Raw genomic sequence first — 11,419 nt, 5'->3', positions numbered from 1 at the left:
ATAAACACATGAAATGCAATAACCCTGTTATTCAGTGCAAAAGAAAAACCCTTTGTATTTCCTATTTGGCCATGTATGTCAGTCTTGGGTTTAAAAAAAATATGTATATATATATATTGTGTTTATTGTTGTTGTTGTTTTTAAAAAGTCCACTTCAGCTGGGCCAAAACTATAAATTTTATCTATTACTTATCTTCACTTTATTATCAGATTTTCTTAGGTGTCAGAAGTAAAAGATAATGTGATCTTCTGATATTGTTGCCACATCTGCATTAATTAGGTTAAGGTTAACCTTAAGGTTTGACGTCTTGTGAATTTTGACATGCTTTTCAGCTCCCCATGATTGCAAATAGTGGTTATTTACGTTACTGTAACCTTTTTTCCCAGCTTAAACAAGTTCGGCCAATCTCATATGGCTTTTCTCATCGAAAGTAGCTTCTGCATAGGGAACTTCTATTCACTGGATGATTTTTTGTTTGTTTTTTACTTCTGTGTGAAAATTTTAAATCAGCAGTTTCTGACAATCAAACCAGCCTGTCTGGCACCAGGGTTAGTCACTCAGATCACAATTATTATTTACTTTTGACCAGTGTACGATTTAATGCGTTGTGAAAGGATGCAGCTGTGAAAGGATGTAGGGCAGCTGTAGCCTAGTGGTTAAGGTACTGGACTAGTAATCGAAAGGTCACTGGTTCAAGCCACTTTTGGGCCCTTGAGCAAGGACCTTAACCCTTAATTCCTCAGACAATATACAGTACTGTAAGTTGCTTCGAATAAAAGCGTCTGATAAATGCCGAAAATGTATAACGTAAATGTGAAAGGATGAAGGGTTGTTGTAGCCTAGTGGTTAAGGTACTGGTTTAGTAATCGAAAGGTCACTTTTTTAAGCCCCTCCACTGCCAGGTTGCCACTGTTGGGCCCTTAAGCAAGGCCCCTAACCCTATACAATATACTGTCACAGTAATGTAAGTCACTTCGGATAAAAGCGTCTGCTAAATGCTAAAAATGTGAAAGATAACTGGCTGGATTTTTGGACAAATGAGTGGGTGCACAATGTTCCTATATCTCAAATTATGTCTTTATTAGGATGTTAACACACTAACGAGACATATATGGTAAAGAACCAAGCTCTGTGGGACAGAGGCACCGCGAACTAGGCCAGCTGTTGTTGTTATGACGACAAGGTCGTAAATCCGCCATGTTGCTCGTGCTGCAGCGTTGCGACAGAGCCGGAGCGCCTGAACGACATGACTGAAGAAAATAATAATACGGCAGAAACGCTTGTCGGCCAACCGGAGCCAAGTAGCATCATCACAATCACCACCAGCCTCGGAGACGAAGGTATTTCCGCCTTATTAATCAAAACGTGCTAAAAGTACACATGATAGTATTATCTTCCTTTAACCGAGCTCACCGTGGACAGTAGCCTCACTGCGAGCCATGCTGTACTTTTCTTTTAGACTAGCTAACCTAAGTTAGCCATTAGCTAGCAAACTAGTTATGCTAACAGGGTAATCGGAGCTTCCAGCGGCGGTTTGTTTACGTGTCACGGGTGTGAGAACTGTCATCAGTCCCGCTGTCCGGTGGAATCTTTATACTGGACATTGTTTACAATTTGTGTGACTGTTGGGGTTTGGCAGTTTAGCTAGTTAGCCTGTTAGCGAATAGTAGCTTTAACCCAGCTAACACACTTGTGTTGGAAATAGTTCGGCACCGAAGCGACCTAACGTTTATTTATTTACAGCGTCGCATATCTATTTTATTTAGTTTAGTCACGACGTAATAGTGTATGTACTGAACCGTAGATCATTTTGTAGAGAAAACTTGCTCGATGGCTTAGTGAGTAGCACTGTTGCCTCACAGCAAGAAGGTCCTGGGTTCAATCCCCAGTAGTGATGGGCGGATCGATCCAAATATCGATACCAACGTTGGTATTGGTATCGGATCGATACTTCAGTTTTACTTTTTCTCCACAACATTCAGTACGTTTCGCCGGTATCATCAGAAAGTAAAGATCATGTGTGTACCGCTCCTCTCACATCTTACATGCTCACCTTACTCCCCCCTCCTGCTCTGCTGTGTTTTGTTGTGGTACCGTCACTTTGTTATGTTGTTAAAATCCTAACAGACATCAGTACGTTGGTAGGCATTGGAAGATTGTAAGTTTTTGAATACTTTGCTTTGCAGATACAAAAATACGGTCAATTCTAATGTAAACTATACGTACGTAAAGTACGGACGCACCTTACGCACTTTGCGCAACCTACGTAAATGAATCGGAGCATGCGCAGTGAGGCTCTTATTCCCTGTGTTTGTGTTTTGGTGAATGAGAGCTCTTTTCTTTTGACTTCGTGCTTATAAATGTAAACAGAATAGCATCGATTTTTTTTTTTTTTTAAATGAACAAGGACACATGTATTCGGTCACTATTAAAATATACACATTTATTCACCCAGCAAACACAACTATGTGGTATGAGTTAGCCGATTTGTGGTGATTTGTGGTGTTTGTGATGGTAACGTTGAGAGAAAGTAAAGCACCAGAAACAAGAAATCGGACCGCTTTAAACATCTGAATTTATTTACAACCCTACTGAGAGCAGCTACTTACAAAAAATGTATGTATTACAATAATACACTTAAAGGTCATGAAAATTCATTCAGATTTAGCAATTTGATGATGCATCTACCTTAATTATTAAAAAGTATCGGTATCGGCGATACTGGCCCTGTATTTACTTGGAATCGGATCAATACCAAATTTTGCAGTATCGCACACCACTAATGGGTAGCACTGTCGCCTTACAGCAAGAAGGTCCTGGGTTCAGTCCCCAGGTGGGGTAATCCGGGTCCTTTCTGTGTGGAGTTTGTTCTCCCTGTGTCTGCATGGGTTTCCCACAGTCCAAAGACATGCAAGTGAGGTGAATTAGAGATACAAAATTGTCCATGACTGTGTTTGACATTACACTTGTGAACTTACAGAGTAGGTGTAGGGTGATCAGGACACTATTTGGTTTCGGATTAATGAACAAGGAGACAATCCTGACTTGTCTCCTAACGATAACAATGATTATTGTTTAGACTGAGAATGTATTAAATCTTAAGGTGCTACTTCTCCTAAAATAAAATTGTTACTGTTCTTTTTTTTTTCTATATAAATAAAATGTATTATTATTATTATTAGTAGAGAAAGTAATATAAATTTTATTTTATTATTATTAAGTGTGACTACATGTATAGTGTTTCTCCAGAACGTCCTGTCTTCTGTTTGGGTTTTCAGACTTCTTAATTGCTTGTTCATTCTTTCTCTTAATTGTATCTTCTAATCCTCTTACCTGAAACTCTTCAAAACATTCTTGACTTTTCCAATGAATTATTTCTTCTTATCATAATGTGTCCAAAACAAGAAAGCTTTAGATTTAGTACTGCATAATTACTATCCAAATAATTACTGTCTAAAAGTAGTGCAAAATTAACTGTTCTACTTGTTAAATCGGTTGTATTCTAATTCTGTAACTCATCAATTTTTATCTAAACAGATGAAGATATTCATAGATGTGGGCGATGCGGTGAGGAATTTTCCTCTTTGGATACTTTCATTCAGCACAAACTTAATCGGAACTGTAAACGTTCTCTACAGGAATCACAGGTATGTTGGCTCTTCTCATCCAGCTATCAATATGCAGATCATTTTGATAAATGCTTTCTTTATTTATCTCTAGATTTAAGTAAAATTGTGACCCTGATCAATATAATGATCCACAGATAAAAGTCACTGATGATGGAGAACCATCAGATGATGCAGAGAGATCCATAACAGGTGAACTTCTTATTCTGTTTGTACTTGGATTAATTTTACTCAGAATATACAAGAATACTGTTATACAGCCTCTTCCATGTTAGTCTTTAAACCTTTGTTCCACTGCACAAACAAAAACTTGAATCTCTCTTTTCTTAGATGGAGGCAGAAAGAACCATAGTGAGTCTGAGGATGGCGATTCCACGAAACTTGTCCTAAAGCTCAATGAAGACGGCCGCTACGTCTGTCATACATGTGAGAAGACATTCAAGACGGTATGTTCCATGTTGATGTGATATTAATGTTACTGCACTGGAATTCATATCCTGTCATGGTTATCTATAGACCTTTGAAACAGTAGTTTTCAATTCTGTCTCCTTATTTCTGCATAGGCAAATATCCTGAGGACACACTTGTTCACTCATACAGACAGGAAGGACTTTAAGTGTGACCAATGTGGCGCTGAATTCAGAACAAAAGGTTCTCTGATCCGTCATAACAGGCGGCACACAGGTACGGAAAGGAAGCCTCACACTGTCTTTTTGTACTCCATCGTAAAAGGCTGCATGATTCCACTTTATTTTGGGCAGAATTAAAGAATCACAATCGCATATGAATTGTGTTTAAATCAAGCTTGCTGATGGTTTGTGTGTGTGTGTGTGTGTGCTTATTTTCAGATGAGCGGCCCTACCGGTGCTATCAATGCGGCCTTTCATTTAGAGAGTCTGGTGCACTCACCAGGCACCTGAAGTCCCTCACTCCATGCACAGAGAAGATCCGTTACAGCCAATGCAAAGAGATCCTTATAAGCAAAGATGGTATTCGAACAGGTATGCAAAAAAATAACGATTTTAGTTGTGTTTTGTGCCCTGGTGTCTTTCTTTTAAGGTCTATTTGTGTTATAGAGCTGATTTATTCATATTTTAGCAACCTTGGTTCCAAAAGCAAATGTAGCCTAGCACTTACGGTACTGGACTAGTAGTCAGAATTTAGCAATAGCATTTTTATCTTTGTGAAGTACTTAAGTATTTAAGGAATGTTTAATTCTATTTGCAAAAATACAGTGTTTACTTAATTATAGGTGACTGAGTGTGATGTGTTGTTTTGCAAAAGTGCCTCAGCCTTCAGCTGCCTCTCAGAAAGAGCAGCAGCTGCCAGTGGTCAGTGTGCTGGAGACGGTACAGGATGCAATTCATATTCAAGTGGTGGAAACCCTAGGAGAGGTCCACCAGGTAAATGAATTCAGCTTTGTTATGGACAGGTTGTGTTGCAATATAATGTGAATATGTTGTTTTTGTCCATGTATGTCATGTAGCACTACTAAATGACATACTAAGACCTATCTTATAATAATTATACAAGGACTGTATGGATAACGGTGCAGACTTTGTTTGTACATGGGATCTCAAGTAAAAGTCATGTGTACACTTCTGTTTACACTCAAATTGATGTGCAAATATGGTGAACATATTCACACCCATATTTACTAGGGTTGGAACAACTCTCTCACTTCACACTTTGTTTCTTTAATTGTGCTTTGATTTCTTGCTCAGAAAGAGCAAGAAGCACTAAAAAACATCAGCTGCAAGTAAAAATACCACACACGCGCACACACACACACATTTTGTTAGTGGTTTTAGGTGCAATAAAAGCATATGAGATGTCAAAGGAACACAATCAACATCGTATTACTTATTACATGTTATTACTGTACATCCTCCTTAAAAAATGTATGGTGTCCTGTTTTGTGTAGGTAATATCTCAGCCTGAAGATGAGACTGTGGTGGAGGAGGACAGTTTAATATGCCAGGCCATTATCAACTCAGGAATCGCTCTGGAGACTGAAGCCGCACAGGCTGCAGAACAAGCGGAGGCTCAGTTACCTAAAGGAGTGCTTCAGAGTCCTGAGGCTGATGGCAGGGTCACAGAGATTCAGGTCACTGAGGAGTGTGTGGAGGTGGAGGCAGAGAGTGTGGTACGTGGAAGACTGGTAATCGTTCTTGGATTTAGATGCCGTGTATCTTTTATTAACAAAATACTTAAATCTGGAATGTTAAAGATGTAGAAAGCCACAGAGTGACTGCTTAGCTTTTTTTGACTAGTCTGTGCATTATTTTCTTTAAAGGAATCCATAGATGACCCAGAAACCTCTCCATCAAGGTCACACAAATGCCCTCACTGCGAGCGAACATTCAGAATAGCATCCCACCTGTGTGTCCACATCAAAGGCCACACTGGTAAGAATTGCCTGCATTAATTTTTTTTTATAACCACGTCCATGTCTGGCAACAGCATGAAAGTGCAGAAGGTGGCTTTAAAGCTGCGCAGAAACTTGCTCTGGACAGTGTGATGGAAGCTGGTGCTTTGAAGCTCTAGGTCCACCTGCGTATCTTTAACGTTACATAAACTGTATTGCAGCCAGATACAATAAGGAGATGAAAACATAATACAGATCATAAAATGACACAAATGTGTTAAACATGGTGTTCTAAATCCAAACAAACAAACATTCACAGTTTTTGTGTAACGTTAATTAACATTTATAAATATCTGAATTTAAGTCAACAGTGGTTAAGGTATTACAGCGGTTAAGGTATTACTATTCCAGTTGCTAATCAGAAGCCTCCAACCACTGTGTTGTCACTTGTTAGAATTGTATAGAGTACACAATTTTAGATGGTGTTCTTTTACATAAACATGGACATTTAATGGCGAATCCTTGCACCTAGTGACACTTAACTGAAGATGAATAACTGTCTAACTGCCATTATTTTTGCAGGTTACAAGCCATTTAAGTGCCTGACATGTGAGAAGGAGTTTCTAACAGGCTATTTGCTAAAGAAGCACATGGAGGTACATGTGACAGAGCGCCGGTACAAGTGCGGTGAATGCGGCAAGTTGTTTAAAGCCATCGGGCACGTGCGTGAGCACATGAAGGCACACTCAGATGAGCGTTCACACCACTGCAACCTCTGTGACAAGAGCTACAAAACCAAGGTAAGACAGCACCTAAACTCTGTCGGTCTTATTGGTACAGACAAGCCACTGCTGCTTAGGGGCTGTAGAACATGCTTTGATTGGAGAGTACAGGGGTAGGTGGAACAGAAATAGAGAGGGCCACTGAGCAAATAAATCTTTTAGTGTGCTTGCCTGGACCTGTGTTGTGGTTGTCTAAAAATACGATTATTTAAAAAAAATTTAAACATTAATAAATACAATTTTAACATCTAATATCTTGTTACTGTAATGACATGCTTTTATTCACTGATATTTAGGTATTTGATATACCTGTAGTTAGGTGTAGTTAGAATGTGTGGTGATGTAATTGTCCTATCTTGTTACAGAACGCTCTCCAGGTGCACCACCGCACACACGGTAAAGACAAACCCTACGTATGTCCACATTGTTCTCGGGGATTTCGGGAAAAGGGTGCTCTGGTGCGTCACATTCGGCACCACACCGGGGAAAAGCCATTCAAGTGCTCCAAGTGTGGTCGTGGTTTTGCAGAGCATGGCACTCTTAACCGTCATTTACGATCAAAAGGTAAATATTGCAGGGTTCGACAATAAACTGTGCTATATGGCTAAAAGTATGTGGACACCCCATGTAAATATTTATTTCAGACACTTCAGCCAGACTTGTTGCTAACAAGTGTAGACAATTTATAATTTTATTAATGAATTAAAATTTCTTGTATGTGTCTGACTTTGTTTCAGCAGTTTACAGTTTAGTGAAAGCTTATCCTGTTCTAGCGTATCCTTACAAGATGCCGAATCGGACATTCTATGTTAACACACAAACACCTCCTCACTAGAGAAGATGCTCCAATCTGTCATCAATGTAAAGAAAGACTAACAATAAAACACATACTGATAGCATGCAAAACACTACACTCAGAAAGACTGAGGTTTTTTAATGAAAACGAAATACAAAATGTGCTTAAAGCTGCAGCACCAGGGAAAATAATGAATTTTTTAACATATTTAAATCTAAAACATCTTTTATAATTTGTTTAAATGACACAAAATGAAAAAACAACTTGAGTACCGCCGTATAAATGACCCCAGTGTGTCGGTATGGCGTTAAAAACTAATCAATCAATCCTGTTCTAGCGTAACTGTGCATGTGTGCACAAAGTGGCCCATAAATACATGGTTTGATGAACTTAGTATAAAGGAACTCTAGTGAACCTCCTTGGTACGTTGATTGTGAGTCAGGCCTTCTTGTCCAATTGGTGCCTGGCCAAACAAATTCTGTTTATTTAAATGTGCCCAAAAACACAGTTAAAAATGTTGTAGAAAGCCTTTCAAATAGAGTCAAGCAAGGCTGTTATAGCTGCAAAGGATGGGCAAATCCGTATTAATGCCCTTGGTACTGGAATGGGAGTTCCAACAAGCTCATGGTCAGGTGTACACATACTTTTGGTTATCAAAAAGCTCTAATATTTAAGTAGAGTTTCGAAAATGATTGTATGTGGTGTATTTCAGGGGGCTGCATATCACTACAGGAGAATGAGCTGGAGCAAGAGGCAGAGTCGCCACCAGGCTCAGATGAGCAGCAGGAGTGTGCGGACAGTGTGGCAGCTGCCCTCATCTCTGAAGATCCCCATGCAGTGCTGGTGGAGTTCTCTTCTGTAGTGGCTGATACTCAGGAATACATAATTGGAGTACGTTTTTTTTATTTCTGTTAGACAAAATATTTCTGAAAGGTCACTTGTATTTTACATTGTTGGGTGGCACAGCAGCATAGCTAGTAGAAGGAGTAGATCAATAGAATCATGGGGTTTTTGAAACAAGGGTCGATTCTCATCTCTAGTCACTGTCTTGAATGGGTTTGTTTTCTCTTTGTCTGTGTTGGGAAACTCTAATTTCCTTTTACCTTCCAAAAACATGCAAGGTAGTTTATTCATATTATGATTACTAATTGCCTTCAAGTTGATTCTGATTCCTGGTGACCATAAGGATAGTGTTTCTCCAAAACATCTTACAGTCCACATACTGTTTTGATAAGTAAACAGCATAAATACATACACATGCCTCATAAGCAGTGTAAACACAGTGCAGCCAGGCAAAAAGAGCATAAAGCATTGGAAGTAGGCTGAGCTTATTAAAGTAATTAAGGATTTATTATGATTTGCCTGTCTGGATCAGATTAGAAAGACCTACTTATAATGGTAAATGTAAAAGTTTAACTGAACACTGTCGAGATCTCGAGCTCTGTTATCGGCCAGACAGTCACCTACACAGACGTGATTAGCTATGTGTGACGGTGGCCTGGCTTAGGGGATTCCTCTGCTGGCTGGTCAGTGGCGCCCGCACAGAGACAGGGAATAATGGAGATAAGTTAATGGATGTTAAAATGGATGTTAAAAGAAATGGTTGGCTACTAGATAGAACTGGTTAACTGGATGAAAATGCATACATAGAATAATACAAAAGAAATAGTTTGGGAGGGGATTACTTGAAGGAGTACTAATCTTGTTAAAAGAGATTATACTTTAAGGAAAAACCAAACATAAAAATGCACTTTTTCCTTCTGACAGACATCAGCCGAGGTAGCAACGACAGGAGACGAGGTGTCTGTTATCCAGCACAATCAAAACCAGGTAACTTGACTTTTTCATTTAGAATTTAGTGTAGCTGAAGGCAACCATCCTTGCCTATGTGTGGTTAGCATTAGTTGTATTTCACTGGTTTGCCTTTATTTATGTCTGCTACTTTCTGTGTTATTGAAAGTAACAGAAGTCTGGTCATCTCGACTTTTAATACTATTCTTTTTTTTACAGATGGACAGTCAGATCCTAAAGGTGGTGCAGCAAGTCGTGAGTCAGGTGCACGGTGGCCAGCAGATCATCGTGCGCAACATTGAGGCTGATGAAAAACCCGGTGTCTTCGACAGTGGCGACACGATCACCGTCGCCACACCAGAAAGCCTTACTGAACAGGTGGCCATGACTCTGGCTAGTGCGATCAGTGAGGGTACCATCCTCAGCACCACCACCGCAGATGGCACTACCACCGTGGAGCTCATGGAGCAAGATGAGCAGTATGTCATTGCCTCCTCGGACGAGATGGAAGTTCAGACAGTGGTGGTGGTCTGAGACAAATCACCAGGAGTGAAATGAGTGAACATGAGTGAACTGTTAGGAGTAGATTTTCTCTCCAGTCAAGCCTTATTCGATAAAAAACTTTCAGCTGTTTGCACTTACTGAAGGACAAAACCGGGATTGTTCACAAGATTTATACAGTTTTATATTGTGTTTATTGTGTTTATCAAATAATAATTTACCTAGAAAACATTGTACTTTATGGTGTCATCATTTAACATACACCTGCTTGAATTTGACCAGTATTTATTTGGGTTGCGCCCATATCAATAAACATGGATGAGAATTATTCATGTAAAGCTTGCGTGATACTTCTGAGTGATGAAAAAGACAGACTGGCATTCACAATTCAATTCGTCAAAAGGTCTTCAAAGGGGCTGAGGTAAAGGCCACTGTAGTCCATCCATAGCAAGTTTGTCAAACTGTCTACAATAGCATATAATCGAGTTTATACACTTGTTAGCAATGGGTGTGGCTGGAACACCTAAACTCAGTAATTAGGAGTGATGTTCTCTGTAATTTGGCAATACATTTTAAGTTGTATTGTTTGTGCAATAAGTACTTTTTTTTTAAAGTTCCATTGTGTTGTACCATCAATGTGTTCTAGCCATTTCTGACACTATCAGTGTTGTCTGTCTAATGAATAACATCAGATGTGATATGGCCGGCCATTCTCATTCATAAAAGTTGTGTCTGATCCACCAGGACTGACTTTACACTTCCTTGCATCTGTTTCTTACAGTCATGACACAGAGTAAGTGTGCAAATGTAGGTCTTAAAGATATAGGTCTCATAAGTCTCAAGCTAGCTTTTGGTACTAACATTTAAATTCTGCTCCCAGAGCATCTTACAGGTTGTACAGTCCCTCTACATTTTGCTCCTAGAGCAGCTTTTGGTACCAACATTTAAATTATGCTCCCAGAGCATCTTACAGTTTGTACAGTTCTGCACTCTGCTTCTAGAGCAGCTTTTGGTACCAACACTTGAATTCTGCTCTTGGAGCATCTTACATTTTGTACAGTTCTACATTCTGCTCCTAGAGCAGCTTTTGGTACCAACATTTAAATTATGCTCTCAGAGCTGCTAGAGCAGCTTTTACATTTGAGGTTTTTCTCACTTTATTTACTCAAGTAATAAATGTCCAGCTAACTATATTTGTTTGTGAAAAAACGTATGATTTGATATTTTTAGTATCTAGTTTTCGCAGCTGTGCTCTCAACAGGAGACTAGAAAATGTGTGTAGTCATTTACCTGGCCGATCTGGGCAACAATGGAGTGTAGCTCACCTTGCCCCTGGGTTTATTTCCACCTCCTTCTGTCGTCCATCCTGTTGGCTCTTTGGTAACCCTTTAGGATCCTGATTATTTCCACAAAGACGAATGTTTCATAACATGTAAATGAGACCAATAAAGTGCTAGTGGGTTTAATTGTAACCTTTTTGCTTTATGGTGCATAAGGTAACACACACACTCAGGAAAAGAGTCGTACTATAGAGCTCAGTGACTCTGGCACTCA

The 11,419-nt window shown here is 39.4% G+C and overlaps 1 protein-coding gene across 1 annotated transcript; it reads left to right on the top strand.

The window, feature by feature from the left end:
• Positions 1-1,223: 1,223 nt before the first annotated feature.
• e4f1 (E4F transcription factor 1) lies at positions 1,224-10,193 on the top strand. Its single transcript, XM_062984788.1, has 14 exons — positions 1,224-1,341; positions 3,539-3,648; positions 3,765-3,819; positions 3,958-4,073; positions 4,191-4,311; positions 4,476-4,628; positions 4,912-5,030; positions 5,552-5,773; positions 5,924-6,035; positions 6,578-6,795; positions 7,143-7,341; positions 8,286-8,464; positions 9,341-9,403; positions 9,584-10,193. The coding sequence occupies exons 1-14, from the start codon at positions 1,248-1,250 to the stop codon at positions 9,896-9,898; spliced, it is 2,076 nt and encodes a 691-aa protein (XP_062840858.1). The 5' UTR covers positions 1,224-1,247; the 3' UTR covers positions 9,899-10,193.
• Positions 10,194-11,419: the final 1,226 nt, after the last annotated feature.

This window comes from Trichomycterus rosablanca, chromosome 22 (genome assembly GCF_030014385.1).
Source record: "Trichomycterus rosablanca isolate fTriRos1 chromosome 22, fTriRos1.hap1, whole genome shotgun sequence".
Classification (NCBI taxonomy): Eukaryota; Metazoa; Chordata; class Actinopteri; order Siluriformes; family Trichomycteridae; genus Trichomycterus; species Trichomycterus rosablanca.
This window is presented reverse-complemented; position numbering and strand designations above follow the sequence as displayed.

Coding starts and splice junctions, on each gene's coding strand:
- e4f1 (XM_062984788.1), top strand. CDS start 1,248: ATGACTGAAGAAAATAATAATACGGCAGAAACGCTTGTCGGCCAACCG. Junction 4,074..4,190: donor GTGAGAAGACATTCAAGACG/GTATGTTCCATG, acceptor ATTTCTGCATAG/GCAAATATCCTGAGGACACA. Junction 4,312..4,475: donor TCATAACAGGCGGCACACAG/GTACGGAAAGGA, acceptor GCTTATTTTCAG/ATGAGCGGCCCTACCGGTGC.